The sequence below is a fragment of the Vespa crabro genome, chromosome 9 (genome assembly GCF_910589235.1).
Source record: "Vespa crabro chromosome 9, iyVesCrab1.2, whole genome shotgun sequence".
Taxonomy (NCBI): Eukaryota; Metazoa; Arthropoda; class Insecta; order Hymenoptera; family Vespidae; genus Vespa; species Vespa crabro.
This window is the reverse complement of record NC_060963.1, coordinates 690001-711451: the sequence shown is the minus strand read 5'-3', so window position 1 is coordinate 711451 and position 21451 is coordinate 690001. Positions and strand designations below refer to the sequence as shown.

Sequence of the window (21451 nt, the reverse complement as noted above, 5' to 3'; positions counted from 1 at the left end):
AAATACTTACGATATTATTTAATATAAATATATACCAACGTAGCGTTTAAATAATACCGAATCGAACGAATAATAACCATAATTAATTGAAATATGTTCTGCAAACAGATAAGATGAATTAAGATTAATCGATTTTTTTGCACTTTCTAATATCAAATGAAACATAATATATCGAAGTAATAGATAGACGAATGAGAGCGATAGATTGTGATAGTTATTACGAGTAAGTAAAGGTAAAAAAGAAATTGCAAAAGAGAGAGAGAGAGACAGAGAGAAAAAAAAAAGAAAAAGAGAGAGAGAGAAAAAAGAAAGATCGAACGAGGTCCCGGACGAAACGGAGTCTTGTCAGCGAGAGGGAAAGCACGTAGCAGAAGCCGTGAAATAAATTTCACCGTTTCGCGGGCTCGCGCGTTCGTTCGCTCGAGTATGTAATTCCGTCCTCGTAACGAGAGAAAAAGGACAGCGTTCCGGAAATAAGTACGAGCTCGTCGTGCACTCTGGTATATCCTCGGCCGGATCGAGCCTGCCTTTGTCGTAGTCTCGTTTAAAGTAATTCGAGCATCGCCGATATTAATCCTTCTTCTCTCTCTCTCTCTCTCTCTCTCTCGTACTGTGCGCGCATGTACAATGCGCAAAGATCATTTCTACCAGTGAGGAGACATCCCGTTATATTTTTTCTTCCCTCCCTCGAAGTTTTTCCACGACTGCTAATTTTTTCTTATTTATTTTATTTTTCTATTTTTTTCCCCTTTTCTTTCTATCTTCTCAGCATCTCATTGAATATTTTACTGAGAAAAATAAATTTTATATATATATATAAAGAAAAAAAAAAGAAAGAAAAAATTACAAAAGACAACCACGCGTGACTTCCAATTAATTAACGTTCTTCGTGAATAAATGAATCCTAGAAATCGGTAATTGAGTTAAGTTATTGCCGCTGCTTTTTCATCTTTTTTTTTCTTTTTGTTTTTTCTTTATTTTTTTTCTTTTTTTTTTCTTTTTTTTCTTTTTTTTTTTTTTCTTTTTTTAGATAAATAACTTCTTTTAACGTCGGACACATTTGAAGAGAACGACGAAGAGATGACATTTCGAAAGTTGGCGCTAGTTTAATCGATCGTTCGGTGTTGTTAAGTAACGGAGAACAAGGCGTTATTAAACCAAAGAGTAATCTGCATGCCGTTCTTCTCTCTCTCTCTCTTTCTCTGGCGAGGTCAGATTTAACGGAGCTCGACTTTGTTCGGACAGCGTCGAGGCTAATTATGAATCGTTCTCGTGCATCTCGTTGTGGTCTAATAATCTCTTCGGATCTTTTAGAGTTCAGACGTTCCCTAAACGTTTTTGCATTGAACTTAATAAGTTCGAGTTTAATGAGAACATTTTCAAACGATAGAAAAGTTTTTAAATGAATGGATAAATATTATCGCATAGTCAAAAGGATGTAACAATGATGCACGAACGAATGCATTTGAAATGGAAGAAAATAGATCGGAGATTTGTTAATGCCGATCAAAAAGTTTCTTAGCGTTGGGAATGAGGAGGTGATGGAAGGGGGAGGAGGGAAGCTTAGGGTGGAAAAGTGTAGGAGAGGAAAGGAGGGAGTAGGCGGATAGACCGGGAATCGGCGAGAAGTTGAAATATGGCGTTGCAGTGGGATTTCGTGCAGGCTGCGGCTTGCTCGCACGGTCGAAAGGGTTGACCTACTGCCCAACCCATCGTACGGAACTTGAAGACCTTCCAACACGCGAGGGATCATTCGATCTGCTCGGCAGGAGGGACGAAAGTATACTGATAGTTTAGAACTGTGGGAGGAGAAAGGAAAGAGAAATAGATGCACGCTTTGGCCTTAGGCTCTGTACCCATCATTGGGATAGACTCGATTCGAGAATTGGACTCGGTGACCTCTGCGATGGGTTCGAACCTTCCTGTTTGATCGATTACTTAAGTTTCTTCGACTTTAAAATATAAGCCGCTTGTCCGACGTTAGAGGTTTAAAATACTGTGACAATCGGATAATATATGTAGTAGGTGTGTGTATAAATATATATATTCTTTTTTTTTGGTTTTTTTTTTTTTGTTATCAATCCCGTCGATCAGAATCTTCGCTGGTGAAAGGAAAAAAATGTAAATGTGTCCTTTTGGATATGTTCAGAATTGATGCGAACGAATTCTTACCGAATAAAATCGCGTGCAATTGAATTCTATCGCCATCGTTGTCGCCGAGGACGAAATGTCAACCTGAACGACTTTCACGTTGTTATGCGGAATGCATCGAATAAAAAGGAGAAACTTGAACACGATCGGCGTAGGAAGTTATATGGTTATATACAAATATAATAGAAAAGTACTGTAAGACCTTCTTTCGGTACGGCATGAAGCTGTAGAACCGAATGGAACATCGATTTAACTCGCGTACACATTTATCTTACTTCCGTTCCATCGTGGGAAATGTTTCTACCTACGATTTTCCCTTAAAATAAAAGTTGATTATAACCAAACAAGTTACTATCATATATACATATATATATATATATATATATAGCACACGTATATAAATGAGATATTAGATTTTCAAACTGTCGATGCTCGTTTCGAAGTTTCCGCATGCGGAATGAAAAAAGGATCATTCGGCAATGACCCATATATCGACGATCCAATGCTTCCTCCGCAAATGTTGTCGGAGCAAACGTAGCTGGATATTTTATATATATATATATATATATATATATATATATATATATATATATATATGATGACCTCTATGAACGACGAATGAGGTTCCATCTCTATTTATCTCGAAGTATCCTAACGATGTTCCTGACTTTATATTCTCCCTGCGAGGAATATCAATTGGAAGATGTGAAAAAATAATTAAAAAAAAAAAAAAAAAAATGAAAGAAAATAAAAAGTAAAATATAAGATGAATTCGAAATGAAAAAACTTGGAGACGAATCGGTCGAATTTTAATAGGACGGCCTATAGATGCTTTTAGGGAAGGGGAAAAATAGCACTCGTGATTCGAACTACGTTTTGGCAATGATATAATGTTGGAATTTATTTGATATCTATAACTATAGGTACATACCTACGTATAATATCTATCTATACTTATATATACAGGTATATGTATGTACGTACGAATCTTTTAGATGCACTGCAGAAAAATATAATACGACATTCTCTGTAAGTAGCATCGATGCATAGACATTTGTACAGACATTTACCTATGTGTGCAGGTATATATTTATTCCGTCAGGAAGTCGTGTGCAGTACTACGTTTGTCTTACGTGGCACGTTTGTGCCTAAATAAGTATAATTCCTAGGTCGTGGCACGTATTGACTTTGCAATAACCTGCAACGACAATGAGCATGCGGTCGCATTGAATGCAGTTTGGAGTCATTAATAAACTAAAATGGTGTGGTATTTAAACTCGAACGTTTCCCCCCCCCGCTCTCTCTCTCTCTCTCTCTCTCTCTCTCTCTGTTTCTTTTTCGTGCCAAATTACACCTCACATATTGTATTGCATATAGAACTACATATGTACTATCTTTAATGAAGAACTTTAAACGACAATATAGGTATACTTTGTTCGGAAATTATTTGTTAATATTTCTATATGACACTCGCATGTGTTACAAAATACACATCATTCTTGTCGTCACTTCCGTTTTCCCACGGGTTAAATTAAAATTTTTTCAAGCGGAGGAAAGCGTGGAAGGAAGGAGTCGCGTTCTCCTTACTTCAAAGTCGACGTTAACTCGAGGACAATGCAATGCCAACGGTACTACCGTCGAGTCTCTTTAATTACAACGGTACTTACGTTTGTATAAATACGTGAGTACCTACTTACGTAGCCTCCTTCATTGTTTAACTAACACAATGTGCCAGCGATTCACGCGGACAATACGGCGATATCGGTAGGAGCCGCTCGAGTAATTTCTCTTACTCGAGAGGTAAGTGCCCTTGTGCGTTACAATCGCAAATGCATCTTTACTCGTGCGTTTCTAAGAAGGAAAAAAAAAAGAAAGAAAAAAAGAAAAAGCATTTTGCATTTACAAATATATATATACGCATTTACAAGAGATTAACAAATAAAAAGTACGTATAAAACGTGATTCATATTTCCAACAAAAAGAAAAAAAGGAAGCTGAATATATATACGTACTTTGTACGTGCATGATAGAACAATCATGAATCCGGGTGATTATTATCATAAAATCTACGATGGTTTCCGTGTATAAACGCACGTGTGCCTCACATATGGCTATTGTCGCTCTAGAGTGAACGGTGAATGGTACCATCCACCGATTGTGAGAGGTATCATTTTTATTGCGATCTACTATGTTAAAACTCTCGTAAGTGTACACCATACAAACATCTACTATTGTGTACATACAACGAAGAAAAAGAGACGTATAGATCGTCACGTTTTATTGCAATCGAAACGCATGCTCTATCTCTCCGTGAAGTGACTCGTCTAAACGTACCGACTCACTGACTCATTGCGAGAAAAAGGAGAGAGAGAGAGAGAGAGAGAGAGGGGGAAAGAGATACATGAAAGGCGAACCTCTCGGATAAAACTTCGCTCGACGCAATTCTAAATCCAGATCGCCCTCCTGGAAACACAACCGTAAAAGTCTCGCGCGTAAAGTATGCTTTTTGCCTGGGCATCTTTTTTTTTTTTTTTTTTTCTTCTTTTTTAGTCTCATTTCAAACGTCAAAAAATGAAAAGAAAAAATTACAAAACAAAAATTAGTCACACGTCGAATAATACGAGCGTATTATTTTTTAATCGAATTAAATGCAAAAAAAGTTGACTCACCTGAGCGATGAAAAAAAAATAATGTTAAAAATGAGAGGATGTTGCACCAATTTCAGTGGATTTACGGTGAAAATATTTGACTTTTCAAAGTTAAATCAATGCGAGTGCGCTTCGAAAAGCTCGAATCAGTGAAAACGTTTCTCCTCCTTGGCTCGGTTTTAAAGCGGATTTAAGCGGATTAAGATCGTTTCGGCTAAACGGACGTTGCTTGTCAAGTTACTCGATTAATAGCCGGCTATGTTAATCCCAAACGTTTCGACGCTTTACCGACATCGGTATTAACGTTGATATTTTGTAAAAACTTTCCCGAAGGACTGTCTCCCTGTCTACTTGACAATAAAATTTTTCATCGGTCCTTACGAAGATGGGAGAACCCTTTTTAATGGAACGTCACTCGAAAACTGTGCACTTTAGAAATCTGTCAGGATTCATTTCCAAGGGCGTTCCAAAGTCATTAATTTATCAGACGAAATCAAATGAATTTGTCAGTTTCCTAATAATGTCTATGGTCTATTGAGCAAACTAAACGTTCAGTTGATCGTTGAATGTCATAACGACCATAATCATGTCCCTCATCTTCGAAACTGCAGAAGAAAATTGAGGATTAACGTTATCAACCCTGAAACGTTGATTGGTATTTAATGTGTCTCGGTGAAAGAAAAGTTTCAAGGAAATTTCTCATTACCAACGAAAGTAGAAGTTTTAACTTTAGGGACGTAAGTTCTTCGTCACATAATTTTCGAGTGACATACACTTTACGTGCGCTCGCTATTAAAGATTTTCAATGCCTTTGGATACCTTCCAAGGAGTCATGTAGAAATGTTCTTACAATGCTAATTCTTGATTCTCCCGATGTTGATTCGTGAAGCCAGGCAAAACTATTCACCGTTTCGTTCTTCCCGACCATTTCATATTTTATACCTTTTACAGATTATATCTTTATCATATGCCCTTACTCGAGTTTGATTATCTTATCTCGTCTAATATGCAATACGATATTTTCTCGGCTTGAGAAAGTTGAAGCAATGTTGCTTTTGAAAAAAAAAAAAAAAAGAAAAAAAAACAGAAATCTCAAAGTCCACTTTGCCCGACGATCGAATGAAAAAGCATTCGTTTAACAAAAAACCACTTGACCTTTCTCCAAATGAAATATCATACTGAGATTTTCGTTTTAACCGCCTACTCTTGCGTGTTCTTTCATATGAGAGAGAGAGAGAGAGAGAGAGAGAGAGAAAAAATTAAAATGAATATACATTTCGAACGATCCTAATTTAATATATCATCGTCGTTCCGTTAATAAAAAAAACTAAACAAATCGTACGTTTTTCAAACTATTTCATAATCCACTTATCTATGTACTACAGTTTTCTCTATTGAAAATTGATATCGTATCTATGATGGAACCTTTTTTTTCCCCTTTCTTTTTTATGAATAAAAATATCCGACATAACGAATACGATAGGTAGAAAAATATTTTTCATGTCGCTTTTGCCAGCAGACATTTACGTTACAAAGTACATTTTACTCGTTTATCTACGTACGTACGTACGTATCTACGAATGAATATGAATTTTTTTGTCGTGAGAAAAAAGAAAAAGAAAAAGAAAAAGAAATCAGGAGGTAAATGGAAACAAGCAAAAATTGTCTACTCATCGAGAAAATGATCTCCTTTATGAAATACCCGACCTACGCATGTTTTTTGAATGAACGAGGACGACGAGGAAGACATCGAGTAAGAGGTAGGTTAGGCCTCGTACAAGGAATCGTCTTGTTATTGAAATCACGTGGGAGGCTCTTCTACGCATTCCCCTGCTTTCGTTTCTCATCCTAACGAAACTACCGACGTCGAACGAATTATTTTTAAAAGCGAAGGACACCAACGCTGAGCATAACGCTCGACATTTTTTTTTTCTTTTTTCTTTTTTTTCAGAAAAGATTCGATGACACCTTTAAGTAAAAACGTAGCATTCACTTAACTTTCAACATTTTTAATAAGATCTTTTTTTCATTGATGAAGTTTTCCTTTAATTTTCACGTTAAATAATGATTAAAGAACGATCGAACGTTAGGTACATTCAATTGTGATTGGATATAAATATGTCTGATTAATTTAAAACTAGAAACTCGAGTATATTCGAGAAATTAAAATTGCAGCGTTTACAAATTGGTCTTACTTTTGGATGCTGCAAAAAGTCAGATAGGAAGAATATCTTGACCTTGAACTAGTAGGAAGGGAAGGAGAAACGTTACGTAAGATTTACGAAAAAGAAAAATCGAAATCTGACCAGTGCGTGAAATTTCTTCCCGGTGTCGATTCGATAATCGATCGACCTTAGCCTCGTTCTCCATCGTGGAATGGGGAAATCGACGATTATGGAACACTTGTACTTTCTCCGAGTATGCGCCAGGCTCACTTTTGTGTGTATATATATATATATATATATATAGATATGTGAGTGCGTGCGCATGCACACATCCGTAACGCATAAGAATGCAGGGCGAGAGAAAGAGATTCGAAGTTTGAAATTGTTGAAAGAAAGAAAAACATTAGATCATACCTCGTCAAACGTTTTGCAACGAGACAACGATCTTACGCATATAATGAAGGTAATTAAGAGAAGATAGTAATTGAAAAGAAATAACGATAGAAGAAAAATAGAAGAAGGAAAAAAAGAAAAAGAAAAGAAAAGTCATAAAAAAAGAAAAAATAAAGAAACTATTCAATCTCTTACACTTTCCTTTTAATTTTACGATAGAACACGGGACCGTTCTAAAAGTGACAAGACCTAGTTGAGATTATCTCGAGGACTAATCATAAGTAATTAAAGAAAAGGAGGTTAAGATATTAAAGCTCTTTGTACATTGCTACGCCTCTCACATAACGATCTTTGATGTGCTGTGTAATATCTACGTGCGTTATCGTTCTCCGTGGGCGATTATTAGAAAACGGAAACAAGAAGAAAAATAAAAAAAAAAAAAAAAAAAAGAAAGAAAGAAAGAAAAAGAAAAACAAGAGAAAAAAAATGTCATATCACAACATCGCACAAACTCGAGAGCGATATCAAATGTTATATTCTCTTCTTCTTGAACGACACTTCATTTTCAAATAGATGATTGAAAAACAAACAGATCTCGTATTCGTTGAAAGAACATTGTTTTTTTTATTCCACGTATTAAGAGACAATGATATCGTTCCATCCTTCAAAAGCAATGACGTATAAGAATTTTTGTCTCTTCGTGAAAGAATCGGGCATTAAATTATAGGAACGTTTTCTTACACGCTGCATGAATAATTTATTTTCACTTTTATATTCCTGAATACCAGAGTGTACGCTTATACTCTCTTTCTCTCTCTCTCTCTCTCTCTCTCTCTTTCTCATGGTTAGAAAATTATTTTCTACGCGATCGAGGAACGAATCGTGGCAATTTTTATTTACCATGCGAACAAACTATATTCGTATTGCATATTTATGCGATTACAATGACTAATATCAAATTAATTCGTAGAACAATAAACGATACAACCTTTCCGATCGGATTAATAATGATATTTAATGAAATAGTAATCTTCCCACGCGTTGTTTGTTCTCTTTCATTATATGCCCTTTGAAGATATATCATTTGTAATTTAATGGAAAAGTATCAGAGTTTGTTGTTCTTTGCTTTTACAAATTATTGAGCGTGAAAAACGAGATCTCGTAATACGTGTACTTCTAGGTACGTTGTATTCGTATATAGAGAAACATAAAAAATATATTTTAATATCTCCTACGGAGATACACTTTACGAAGATACACTTATATTTCTATACAACATAAAGGAACATATATATGTATACACTTTTTATTTTATCGGAGAGATATATATATTTTATCGGAGAAGAATAAATGTGTAACAAGTTACGATAGAGATATACTTTTTCGAATCGACCGATCTCGAATTATGATGTTATTCGAAAATTATGATCGACGTGAAATTGGAAAGTAGTTCGCGATCGATACGGTTTCCGACGTTCGATGAATATAGTATTAAAGGGTAAGAAAGCATAAGTTGTTCGCGATCGAGCGAAAAATTGGTCGTTCTCCAATAAGCAAATGCACTCGTCGTCGAGTCGTTTCTTACGTTTCAATCGGTCCTTGATCGCTTCCTGCGCCGAGCGCGAATCGATTGTTATATACACGAGACGAACGTCAATGAACGAACAAGGGCTGTGATAGATTGCTTACATGTCTAAAAAAAGGAATACAAAAATGGAATGGCGATCAACGTAAGCGACCATGTTTGATCGTCACCGTTCTACGATTTTGAACTTTATCTATTTTTAAGATAAATATATATATATATATATATATATATATATACACGATATTTTTTAAATATATCAAGACAAATTATATAATTAAAGATATTCGTGATTAATTGTAAAGCAGTTATTTGGAAGAAGAAAAAAGAAATGAAATCAAAAGAAACAACGAACAAACAAAAAGCAAAAAATTAAAATTAAAGATTAAAAAAACAAAAAAAAAAAAAAAAGAAAAAAAAATATAGATTTGTCGTGACGTACGTTAATATTTAACGATCCTAAAGGATTCCATTTTATAAATGTAAGCAATTAAAGGTCAGAAAAGCATGGCGAAGGTATGCTAATGGAGGTGAACACGTATAATGCACGACAGGATGCATAAGGTATGCTCCTAGCAGCAGGTTCGCCTGCCTCTGGCGAGTATGAAAGGGAAGACCGGCTTAAGATTTCCTTAAAACCGGTTTCCAATTTCTACACAGGATCAAGAACGGCGTATGAACGAACGAACGAACGAACGAACGAACGAACGAACGAACGAACGAACGAACGAACGAGCAAGCAGGATCTCGAGAACCAAGAGAGCAATGAGAAAATAGATCGAATAGGCTCTCCTTCCAAGCTAGTTCGATAACTTCGTAAGAGAGAGAGAGAGAGAAAGAGAGAAATTTTATGAGCTTAGATATCACACGTTCTTCAAAGAATACGACTTTCATTTAACGAGCCGTCGTTCCGTTTAATCGCCGATAAATTATACAAGCAAATTTTGCGATAGGAAAACGTAATTCGTACTTTTGATTTAGCTTTTTGTAATCTTTTATTATTATTTTTTTTTTTTAATTCTTTTTTTTTTCTTTTTGCCATTTATTTCAATCAGAATAAACAGATAATTATACCGAGTCTAGAACACATAAGGAGACTGAAGCGAGGTACGAGATGGTTTTTTTTATCATAAGAAATGTTAAATAAGAAAAGACAAAAATATTCAAAAGGGAGTAAACTAGAAAGAGAAAGATAGAGGATAAGGTCAGTCTTTAGATGGAGGAGATGAGAAAAAAAGAACACACATATGCATACACACAAGCGCACGTACACGAGCGCACACATAGACATTGTTGGAGAGCAATTCGTTCTACGTTCCTATCGACAGGCGACGTTCTATTAGAACAGCTACGGCACTAGGTAACAGGTACAACGTCTGCCGGATCGATGAGAGAAAAGGAGGTTTACGAGTGCGTCCTGAGAGACGATTAAAGAAACTAACGAGAGATAAGATCGAAAATTTTGCAATTTATAGATAATTAAATATTAAATTGGCGCTCTTTGATCTAAAAATAAAATACAGAAATCTCATGAAAATGAAATAATCTACAAGTATTACATATACAAGACGTAAGATATCCTCATAATTTTTATTCCTATCAATTTCATAACGGAGACGCGAGGGAAAAAATATATACGTTTGTTCCCAACATCGAATTAATTTTCTCTCTCTCTCTCTCTCTCTCTCTCTTTCTTAGTCCATGAGAATAACATGTTATACGAGATAATTAAAAAAAGAACAAAAAAATATATATATAATTATCAAACGATAAGATTATTATTATTAGCAAAGTGTTCGTCGATTATTTGTTGACTCGAATAAGAAGAACCTCGTACGATAAGAAAATATGTCTGGACGAAGGAAAAAAATTGAAATAAAGTAACTTTTAAGACACGAAACTTTCGACAGTAAATAGATTCGTCAAAATAATCGAAATGATATTTAGTAATTTCGCAAGCGAGTAAATCGATCGATATTTTCGTTTAGCATCGGGTCCATGAAGATGATACATCAGATTCGAAGTCCCGATTCATTTTCGACCTGTCACTTATTTTATTTCGAAATAAGCTCTATTCCGCTTATTTCTAGAAAAAAAAAAAAAAAAAAAAAAAAAAAAAAAAAAAAAAAAAAAGAGAGAGAGAGAAATAGACAAATAAATACATAGATAGATAAAGAAAGAGAGAGAGAGTTAAACTATGGATGAGAAGCTTAGACGTGAGAGAGGTGCAACGATAAATCTTGCTTACGAAAAAGCCTTATAAAGAAGAGAAAATAAAAAATAAAAAAAAAAAGAGAGAGAGAGAGAAAAATGAGAAAGAAGAAGAAAGAAGAACGATTCCCGTTCGAAACCAATATGGTTCACTTGTCTCACGTGGTAACAAATAATCGAACCTTGTTAATTAAGCCGTAAACGTATCTATGATTTTCTCGCATCGTTAATTAAAACTAATATCGCGACTTTGTGTTTATATATATATGTATGTGTGTATGTCCGCATCGTAATAACTTTCACGTCAAAGTTGTACACCTTTATTCTCTCTGTTTTTTTCTCTTTCATCATTCTCGTCTTCGTCGTTATCATCTTCGTCCATCATTTTCTTTTTTTTAACTTCTTTCTCATATTACTTATTGGGATTTCTTTTACAGATTTAAAGAAATCAAATAAGAACGATATCTTTTCGCTCGAATGGACGAAGACATGACGAAAAAAGAAAAAAAGAATAAAAACAAATAACTCGATAAAATTATAAGGCGTACGATAAGACTGAAAGAAATAAGGAATAGTTCATACTCATTTCATTTTCTTCGTTTAATTAACTTTTTTCTAATTAAGCAATCATTCGTTTATACGCTTATGCCCTTATAAATTAAAATAAACCTAACAAGATTTCTGTTTGTCCCTTCGATTAATTAGAATTAGATGTAAATGGATAAGTGTAAGTGAATGTATGTTAATTTTAGAGATTGAATACTAAATGAAGAAGAAAGAAAGTAGATGAATCGAGATTTAATAGAACGTTAGTAAATCGATAGATGAACTAGGGGATCGTCGTTAATCGACGAGGAACTTGGAAGAACAAAGTTTATTGGAACGTACGTACATGTTTGTACACGTAAATGTGTACACACGCACACACCCACCCACACACACACACACACGTATATACATATAATCCGTAACGTTCTCTCGTTCGTTCGACATCGAAAATACGAACGTAAGTGACAGAATAATAGATTTCAGAGCAGAAGCTCGCTTATTCGCCCTTATTATAATCTGCTGTCGAACAAAGGCCGTGCTACATGCAATATGATTTCTGTTTCTAGAGAAAGCCATTTATGGGAACGAGTTTTCGTATTTATTATTATATATACGTATATACAAGTCGTCGATATTTTTATTAACAAAGATTTATTAAAGAGACTTTAACTTGAGAGAAAATGAATGATCGCGATTTTTTAAAAGGTCCCGTTCGCGAAGGACCTTGGCCAAGACAACATGCGTGTCCTCCACCTCCTCTTCTTCTCCTCCATCTCCTTCCTTCTCGTCTCGTACATTCGCACCTAACGGTATCCTTTTATCCGGATTTTCGACTGAGAATTGGGTCACGAGCGACGTAAAGAAGAAGAATATTTCTAAGAAACTTTGTATATTTTAGTTAACACATTGTTGACAGATATATAATAACAAGTAACAACATGAGTGCCAGGGATTTCATCCCGATTTCTATGTGCCTGATTGAATGAAAACATTTTTATTAAATTATTACAAATTCGGGAACATAGGAAATATTAGAATTAGATTGATCTTATGCAACACGATAAATAGTATATATATTATTTTTTTTTCTTTTTTTTTACTTTGATAGTTACATAAGTCGTATGCATTTTCAATAACGAGTATATTTTTGGACCGGTTAATAATGTATTAATAGATAACGAGGTGACTATGACGATTTCCTTTTTTTTTTTTTTTTTTATCCATCTACCACGACGATCTCGACGACTTCCAAGAATTCTTACCTCGCGATGAGAACAAAGGGTAACGGAGAGTCCATCGGACACAATCGTGATATCGACTTCTTTCTTCTCTTAAACGTGATAACAAGAAGTAGTAGTAAAAGAGGAAGAATAAGATAGAAAAGGAAAGAAATAGTGATAAAGAAAGAAAAAGGAAGAATGGTCTGGAATCGTCTCAATTAATAAATGTGATCGAACGATCGAAACGTTTATCGTGAGAAATTTCAATTAATCTAATAAATAATTTTAATCATTATTTATCATTATTAATAATAAAACAATTCGATCGATCGATCGATCGATTTACTTGTTTTTTCTTTCTTCCATTCTTTCTTCCTTTTTTTTTTTTTTTTTGTACTCTCGACTAGGAACTGTCGCTGATAAACTACGCGTTAGTGATATCGAGGGGGTTGATTAGTTTCATCAGAAAGATGAATTTTCTGGAAAGACGCCTTTTCTTTTTTTCTTTCTTTTTTTTTTTTTTTTTTTTTTTGTAATTGTTTCGTCGGATTAGGAGTATAGTCGCTGAACAAGCTCGAACATACCACGCGCTCTCGAGGCTTCCCCTTGAAAGGCGAGCTGCGAAAGGCGAACTGCGAAAGGCGCGGAGAGGCAAAGCAAGGTGAGGTGAGGTGAGGTGAGGTGAGATGAGGTGAAGTGAGGTGAGGTGAAGCGAGGTGATAAAGATCTTGTTCGTTGTACGTTCGTCGTACGTTCATTCGTTCGTTCGTTCGTACGTTCGGAGCGGTCTAAAGTTATCGTCGATTTGCCGTGTGCTGCGTCGTAACTAGCAAAGGATAAATGCGGAAAACGGAAAGCGGAGAGCCCGCACGCGGTTGCTTTTCGACCTAGTTCGCAAAATGCCTCCCTAGTCTCTATATAATTAGGGTGCCTTCTCTCGACACATAAAGAGAATAACATATACGTATTCGTATAGATCACTTATTCGATAGAATGTAAATATATTATGATTTTTTTTCTAAAAAGACGAGAGAGAGAGAAAGAGAGAAGAAAATGTTTTTGTCAACGTAAACAAATACGTATACATCACTCGAAGAAGATTGAACTGGGTGACAATAGTGTATATACTTGCGTGTATGTACATAAACATATTTATGTATACGTAATCATTCAATGATAAGTCGATATTTCGACGATATACATTTTTTACAATTTTTCGATCAATGAACGAATAACGTAATATGGGTTTCTCGTTGATCAGCTGTACATTCCTTTCGAAGTCGATCGAGAAAGCAATGTACGATGTCGAATAATGAAAAAAAAAAAAAAAAAAAAACCCATGAGATTCGATAAAACGAGTTAGAGAAAAATAACAAAGAGAGAGAAATTTATCCGAATCGGGAGACGATGATACGCCGATATTTTGTTCATACCGTTGACCTCGTCCTATCTCTTTCTCTCTCTCTCTCTCTCTCTCTCTCTCTCTCTCTCTCTCTCTCTGTCATACTCTCTCTATTGTTCCTTCTTTATCCGACAATACCAAGGCAAAACGCTCACTTTTCTTTGATTTTCCTTATATGTATATCACAAATCTTTACATCCATTTGATTTGTTCTTTTATCTAAAGTATCCAAGTTGAAAGTAATTTTTGATAAATAAAAACGAAAGTGGGTAGATACAGAGAAGGGTATAAAGAGGTTTAGAGAGATAGACTCATAGATATATTTCACGGATTAATACGATTTCGACATTGAGATTTCTGCTCTCTCTTTCTCTCACACACACACACACACACACACACACTTTCTGCCTCTGTCTTTCTGTCTATCACTTTGGGTATCACCGAGTTGGTAAAACGTAATGGAATTTTTTGACATCGTTGGGTTCAAATTAAGTATAAAAATTCTATAAGTTTGCTATGTACAGAGAATGTGTAAATGTGTAAATTGTTTCTTTTACTCTTTCTCTCTGTATGTCTGTGAGAAAGAAAGAGAGAAAGGAGAACGTATATGTGTGTGTGTGTGTGTGAGAGAGAGAGAGAGAGAGAGAAAGAGAGGCCACGAATCGAGAAACACAATGGATCTTTTATGAAACAATCTTTCACATAGTCCGCGCGTTTCCAGAGCAGACAAACAAATACTCGTATATATGCATATGTATATATATATATATATATATATATATATTTATATTAGTTATATATGTTATATATAACTAATATGAGAATGAAAAAAATTTGTATTCACCTTAAGGACGCTAGAAGCAGCCAGTTCCTCGACTCCTTTGTATCCCAGGGACGAAGAACGAACCTCCCCTCGTGGCGACACCGCGACGAACGTACGAGCTTCATACACATTTAAGCTCACACAAAAACGTATCACTATCACTGCCTCCTTTGATCCGGCACACGTCGTTTCCCTTTCCTACTTAACACCTAGTTATAACCTCTCTATTACGATAGCTCTCTTCGAATCCGAATCTTAAACCTTAGATCTCTCTGTGAACTCTTTGGATCGGTCAGAAACACACACGCGAAATCACGTCGAGAGCGTTCGACCGTCAGCTGCCTCGGAGATCATAGACCAGCTGTGTTTTTGCTCGACCATTTGGAAGCAGTACATGCGCACTGCGACGCGACCGCCATCTTTCTTATTGCACGTACGAGACTATCAGACGCGGCAAATTCAACGAGCCTTAAACGACGATCTTCCTTTACGAATCTAATACTTCTTATAGAATAGTTATTTATCTCACTTTCTCGAAAGTCTCCCGTATTTTTATCCTCTTGATTTGTCTAATCCGATTAGAGAAATCTCATATAATAGAAAGAAATAGAACGAGCGAGCGAGAGAGAGAGAGAGAGAGAGAGAGAGATAAAGTTCCCGATTGTTATATCGACGTGACTTTTAACACGAAATGCAAAAGTGACGACGATAAATTACTACTGTGTCTCGGTTTATTATTATCAAAGTTAATAGTAAATCGATTGCGTGTTGATGAGCGTTAATAAAATTAATTAAAACGACAAAAAAGGAAATAGTATCGATGAAGTAAAAGAAAAAAAAAAAATCGGGCCCCTCCGGGATTTGAACCCGGGACCTCCTGCACCCAAAGCAGGAATCATACCCCTAGACCAAGAGGCCTTGGACATACATGTAGTACTATCATAACATACATAACATACAGTCATTAAACATTTAACCACAGTTATAAGATTAATTAATATTCTATGTTACTGATTGCTATGGAGATTTATCGTATAGATAACTTATAGCTTTAGTTATAAGATAACACTGTTAAAAGTCTTTTAAGTTAGATTATACTTATGTACAAATAAATAGCTGTGACAAATAAACTAATTTAAAAAAAAAAAAAAAAAAAAAGAAACCAAGAGGCTTTGGTGTATGTGTTTATGTTATATTCCATACAAATAGATTTACGAAAGTTCATTAATAAATATATTTTATATAATATTTAATATAATATTTAATATATTTTTAACGTAAATTTTTTTCTCCCTTTTTTTTACGATATAACATCACGCGGAACGTAATATACGATAATAATAATTTGTATAAAGATAAAACGATCATTGAAATGTTATTACACAACTATATCTTTCTATAACCTTTTTAAATATTAATAAAGAATGATAGAGACAATATTAGTAATCTGTGTTAATGTTAGCTACAATTTACAATGCATGAAGAATGTGCCGATTTGGCAAATAATTTATATAATCAACAAAACGTCAAGCAGGATATTTGGATATTAAACAAATTATAATTCTTATACAACCAGATAAATATCTGAAATAACGTGCGCCATCTTTAAGGTTAACTTCCACTTTTCGTTCGTACGCTCGGTAATAATTGTACATCCGAGAATTATACAGTTGAATCCAAATTATTATTGTAATCGCTTGTAAATCTTGTCATGTAATTATAAAGATATTTCTGCAGTAATCAAACAATGCCTGCGATAATTGGAATGACGTGTACGAGTTAAAAAAAAAGAAAAAAAAAAAGAACAGAAAAAGAGGAAAAAAAAAATTAACCTACTTAATTAAATCATATAAAAAATCAAGCTACTTTTTTCAATGATATCGTTTATCGAAAATTCGACAATTCTTTTTTACAGGAATATAAATAGAGATAAAAGGAAATCAAATGTGAGATACGATCAAATTATTAATCAATATTATAAATCTTTCATTGATATATTTCTCCACAAAAACAGCAGAGAGTGTGATACTTATTATCGTGTGATACTTTAGTTGCGCTTAAATAATGGTAGATGTCGTCGAATGACAATAGTGAGAGATAACTATTTTATCGACTTGTATCATCGATAAGAAATAATGTTTCCATTGTAATAAAAAGCGCGCATTTGATTTGACGATAAAATTGACATCGAATTATTATGATCATCGAACCGAATTTCTATTTATATCACGACTTATTTTATTAATTCTGTTATCTGAATTAGCCGATACTCCTTATACTAAACTTCTTATCGATATCGTCGACGCTATGTTTATTTATAATGATATTGTTATTTACATTTTTGGCTAATATTATGCTTTATAAGTTCATCGTTGTTCAAACGAATTAATAATACCATTTCAAAGTTTTCTCTTTGATACAATTCGACTCGATAGCTTTATCGCACTTGCCTGCTTTGGAGTTCCAGTGAAGACCATCGGGACATTTTTGAAGAACGAGTTCGCTGTTTTTGCAGAGATAATATTTTTCGCAAGAGCATTCATGAGATTGACCGACACCATCTGGAGAACAACTCGGTTGAGATGGGTTAGGTTTAGATGAGGAAGGTTTAGTTGAAGTAGGTTCAGATGGAGTAGGTTGAGACGAGGAAGGTTTAGATGGAGTAGGTACAGTTGGGGTAGGTTTAGATGGAGTAGGTACAGTTGGGGTAGGTTTAGATGGAGTAGGTACAGTTGGGGTAGGTTTAGATGGAGTAGGTACAGTTGGGGTAGGTTTAGAAGGATCCTTAGTAGAAGATGTACAACCAGCTTTTTCTGGAAAGTCACAAACTTGTAGTTTAGGATTGAAGTGCAGTTTCTCTCCGTTATTGTTCATCAATGGACAAGACATCTCGATCTTCTTGCCATGATCACATTTGTAGAATTTAGTGCAATCCGACTCGTGCGCCAAATGGACAGTGTAGTTGAGAGGATCTACTGCGGGACATTCCGTTGGTATTGGTGTTATCACCGTATCTTCGGTCATAACAATGGCCAATGTAGCCGCGATGACCGTAATTACCACATACCATGTTCCTAAAATCATTCAAAGACGATGTAAACAATTTTTCACGATCGATTTGGACAATTTTGATCGAGATATACCTTACCTTTCATCGTGAAGAACCTTGTCTTTTTTTTTTTTTTGTATTTGCTTCTCGAGCTCGATTCTTTTAACTGACAATATCAAGGAACAGGCGACTTTTATAAGCGTACAAATTCTTATCATTTTTCACCATGTACATTTTATATTCTTATCTAATCCATCTGCACATTTATCGCTTTTTCGCATCTTCGATTTTTCTTCTTAGAAAAAAAAGAAAATGATGTTCCTGCCCGATATATACATTCTTTTGTATGCAAGTGTAAAAACGTTTCGACTTTTTGTAAACAACGTATCGAACAATAAAAAAATAATTGATTAAATCTTCGAGTTCTTGGATATAATCTAAGCTTAATTCGATATTGCTTCCTCATACACGATGATAACTCGTTTTATCAAATGACATTACGACATCCTTTAATGGATTTGTCGTATTTTTTCTATAATGCCGATCGCATTTCATCACATTTTTTTTATAATGTCAATACAATTAATTGGAAAGGCTTTAGATATCGATATCAGTATAGTTCATCTTAAAATAATACATCTTAACTTTGAAAGAGTTTCCTACTTTTTTTCGGATTTACAATTATTTCTTAACTCATCGATAAACCCAGAAAGATGATTTAGATGTTTTTCCATGAGAAGCTAAGATTTTAGGAAAACATTTTTTTTTTCGATGCGTCATCATAAAAATCGAATTTATCGAGAACGAATTTATTTACCGATACGTTAGTTTAAAACTATCGATAATTTTTCCAACGATTAGTAAAAGTTCACATTGTTGGCAATGAATCATTTTAAATAGTCCTATCTTGATACTCCTATTGAATAGGATATCTCGGTTGTATTTTCTTTGATGGGGGGCAGGGGGGGGAGGGAAGGTCAAAAGGAATGGTGTATAACAGAGCTTACAATCTCTTTATTCGTAACACATATAACGCTCGTATATCTATCGTGTACACCTCGATTGCTCGTTATAATGAAAAAAAAAAAAAATAATTTCAATTATAAATCGATAATAAATTTCGTACGATAAAGAATCGAATCGCACAGAGAAATAGAACGAATCTATTACGGTAGGTTTTATATACATATGCATATGTAGGTAGACAAATAAGTACCTATAATTGAGCTACTTTTGACGAGCGTTTTCATCGAATCGACGACGATATTACGACGATTTTCTTTTTTTTTTATCGAACATCGAACACATCGCTTACGTGTACCTAGAATCGAGCGTCTTTCTCTTAACAAAAGAGCAACGATCATTTCATTCAAAGACGAATAGTTAACGTCCCAAAGATAATAAGAGGAATCTCTCGGATATAAACGTAGAAAAATGTGAAACACCTTATACGATAACGTTTCATTTCACACCATCGATTTGATTTTTCCATCTTCCGTGATACAAACAACTTTGTATTCCCGACGAGTGCATCGTACTTTTATATTAATAACGTATTAATATAAAGGCGTTTACACGTCGTCTACATAGAGAAATTACACCGTCGGATTACAAATCTTTATATTACAAAGGGTAAAAATGTGACATTGAGTTTCGTCGACACCATTTACGGATTAAACGCTATACGATTTCTATTGTTTTTTTTTTTTTTTTCTTTTTTCTTTTTTATCCAAGCACTGTAGTAGTGGCTAATTATTTAAGCGTAAATATCACTTTGCACTTTGCAATGAGTAGTACAAACATCCGTAATATGTAGTTTTTTTTTTTTTCTTTCTTTTTACTTTTTCTTTTTTTTTTTTTCTGATAACATTCAGTACGTATTATTTGTCAATACAGATTGGTACTATGGTAGGAAAATCGAAAATCGATCGATCTTTTATTTTTTAGATATCGATTAACGAGTATTAGAAATATTACAAGTGCACTTGCGCGATGTATTCTGCAATTTGGTAATACTCCAATGTTAACGAGTCAATTAGTATCTATTCTTTTTTTCTTTTTTTCTTTTTTCTCTTTTTTTTTTTTTTTTTTTTTCTTTTTTTTGTCATTTTCTTCACCGAGGTTTAACATTTGTTCTAATGTTTTCTTTTTTTTTTCCTAATAATCATGGAACGGTTCAAATACCGGCAGTGAACAAGCTTTAGCAGAGAGCGTATATAGCACCGTCGAATTCATAATATTTACGATGAGATCGACGTAATGAAAGATCTCTTTTAGATCGCTCATTTTACGACCTATCTAAATTCGGTCGATTTAGGGAAACGGTCGGAGAGAATCTAAGAGCACATTGTATATCGATATCACGTGCATCGGTATACCAAGTTGAAGAAAAAGAGAAGAAAAAAAAAGTATCTTCAAGGGATATGTTTCGTAGGTTTATAAGGCGATAGATAGATAGATATTTTGTACACTGCACAAATATCTTACGCTTATAGCGAGTTTAACGAATCCGCTGAGTCACTGAGAAGAATATATTTGTGAGAACGAAATGATGTTTTACATTAAAAAAAAAAAAAAACCAAAAAAAAAAGAAAAAAAAAGAAAAAAAAAGGAGAAAAAGAAAAAGAAAAGAAGAAAAGAAAAATGTAAATGTTCGAAAGAGAACGATAACGAGTTTTAAAGAAAATAACAGGTTGTACGACGTAAAATACGAATTGCGTATCGTACGTATCAACTCGCAGAACGTTTCGTAGAAAATGTTATCACATTTATTATTAGCGTGCACGCAAGCGTGCTCAAATTCGCTGATGATATTCTTCTCATATTGTATTAGATATTAATCTACGCGTCCGTCATAGGTGTGATCGTGGTTGGTGTTAATTGAAGATCGTTGGTGGCGTCGTTCGGCATCAAGGAAATGTTTGCACCAGTATTGGTCTCCTTTTGAGAATTCGAGCCAATCGTCTTGCTTACCGGAGGAATGTAACTCCACCAGGCTAAGAAAAAGAAGAGGAGGGATGCGGCTTTGCCGATGAAAGCCAGTGCTAACATGTAGCTGAAACATATACGGATAATCGATAAACGCGGTTGCTCTGTTTCTCCTTACCTTCCGATATTATCGGAATGCATTGGATTGCATTCTGTCAAAAGGTCACTTACATTTTACAGTCTTACATTTTACAGAAGGACCCCGATACATCTAAGTGGAAACATTCAGTTTTATGTTCCTTTCCTCGGGGGAGTTATGAAACCTGC

At 34.6% G+C, this 21451-nt stretch overlaps 3 protein-coding genes and 1 non-coding gene across 14 annotated transcripts in view; all 4 read right to left on the bottom strand.

The window, feature by feature from the left end:
• Positions 1 to 16539, bottom strand: part of LOC124427170 (solute carrier organic anion transporter family member 5A1) — a 33232-nt gene extending 16693 nt beyond the window's left edge. For both annotated transcript variants that reach the window (XM_046969767.1, XM_046969768.1), the window contains exon 1: positions 15169 to 16539. The gene's annotated coding sequence lies outside the window, so the exon portion shown is untranslated. The remainder of the gene's footprint in view (positions 1 to 15168) is intronic.
• Positions 15994 to 16065, bottom strand: Trnap-ugg. Its single transcript has one exon. It is a non-coding gene; the product is annotated as a tRNA-Pro (tRNA).
• A 583-nt stretch (positions 16540 to 17122) lies between the features above and the next one.
• On the bottom strand, positions 17123 to 18448 carry LOC124427179 (peritrophin-1-like). The gene is made up of 2 exons (XM_046969785.1): positions 18296 to 18448; positions 17123 to 18221 (listed from the first exon to the last, which is right to left on the bottom strand). Exons 1-2 carry the CDS (start codon positions 18300 to 18302, stop codon positions 17533 to 17535), a joined length of 696 nt encoding a protein of 231 aa, XP_046825741.1. The 5' UTR covers positions 18303 to 18448; the 3' UTR covers positions 17123 to 17532.
• Positions 18449 to 19190: 742 nt separating this feature from the next.
• LOC124427172 (solute carrier organic anion transporter family member 4A1) overlaps positions 19191 to 21451 on the bottom strand; it is a 27813-nt gene continuing 25552 nt past the window's right edge. For 8 of the 10 annotated variants that reach the window (XM_046969778.1, XM_046969775.1, XM_046969769.1 and 5 more), the window contains one exon: positions 19191 to 21251. In XM_046969778.1, coding sequence (XP_046825734.1) covers positions 21038 to 21251 — 214 coding nt within the window. In that variant the 3' untranslated portion in view covers positions 19191 to 21037. Of the gene's footprint in view, position 21451 lies in introns of all 10 variants that reach the window. The other 2 variants (XM_046969777.1, XM_046969776.1) reach the window with 2 other exon arrangements.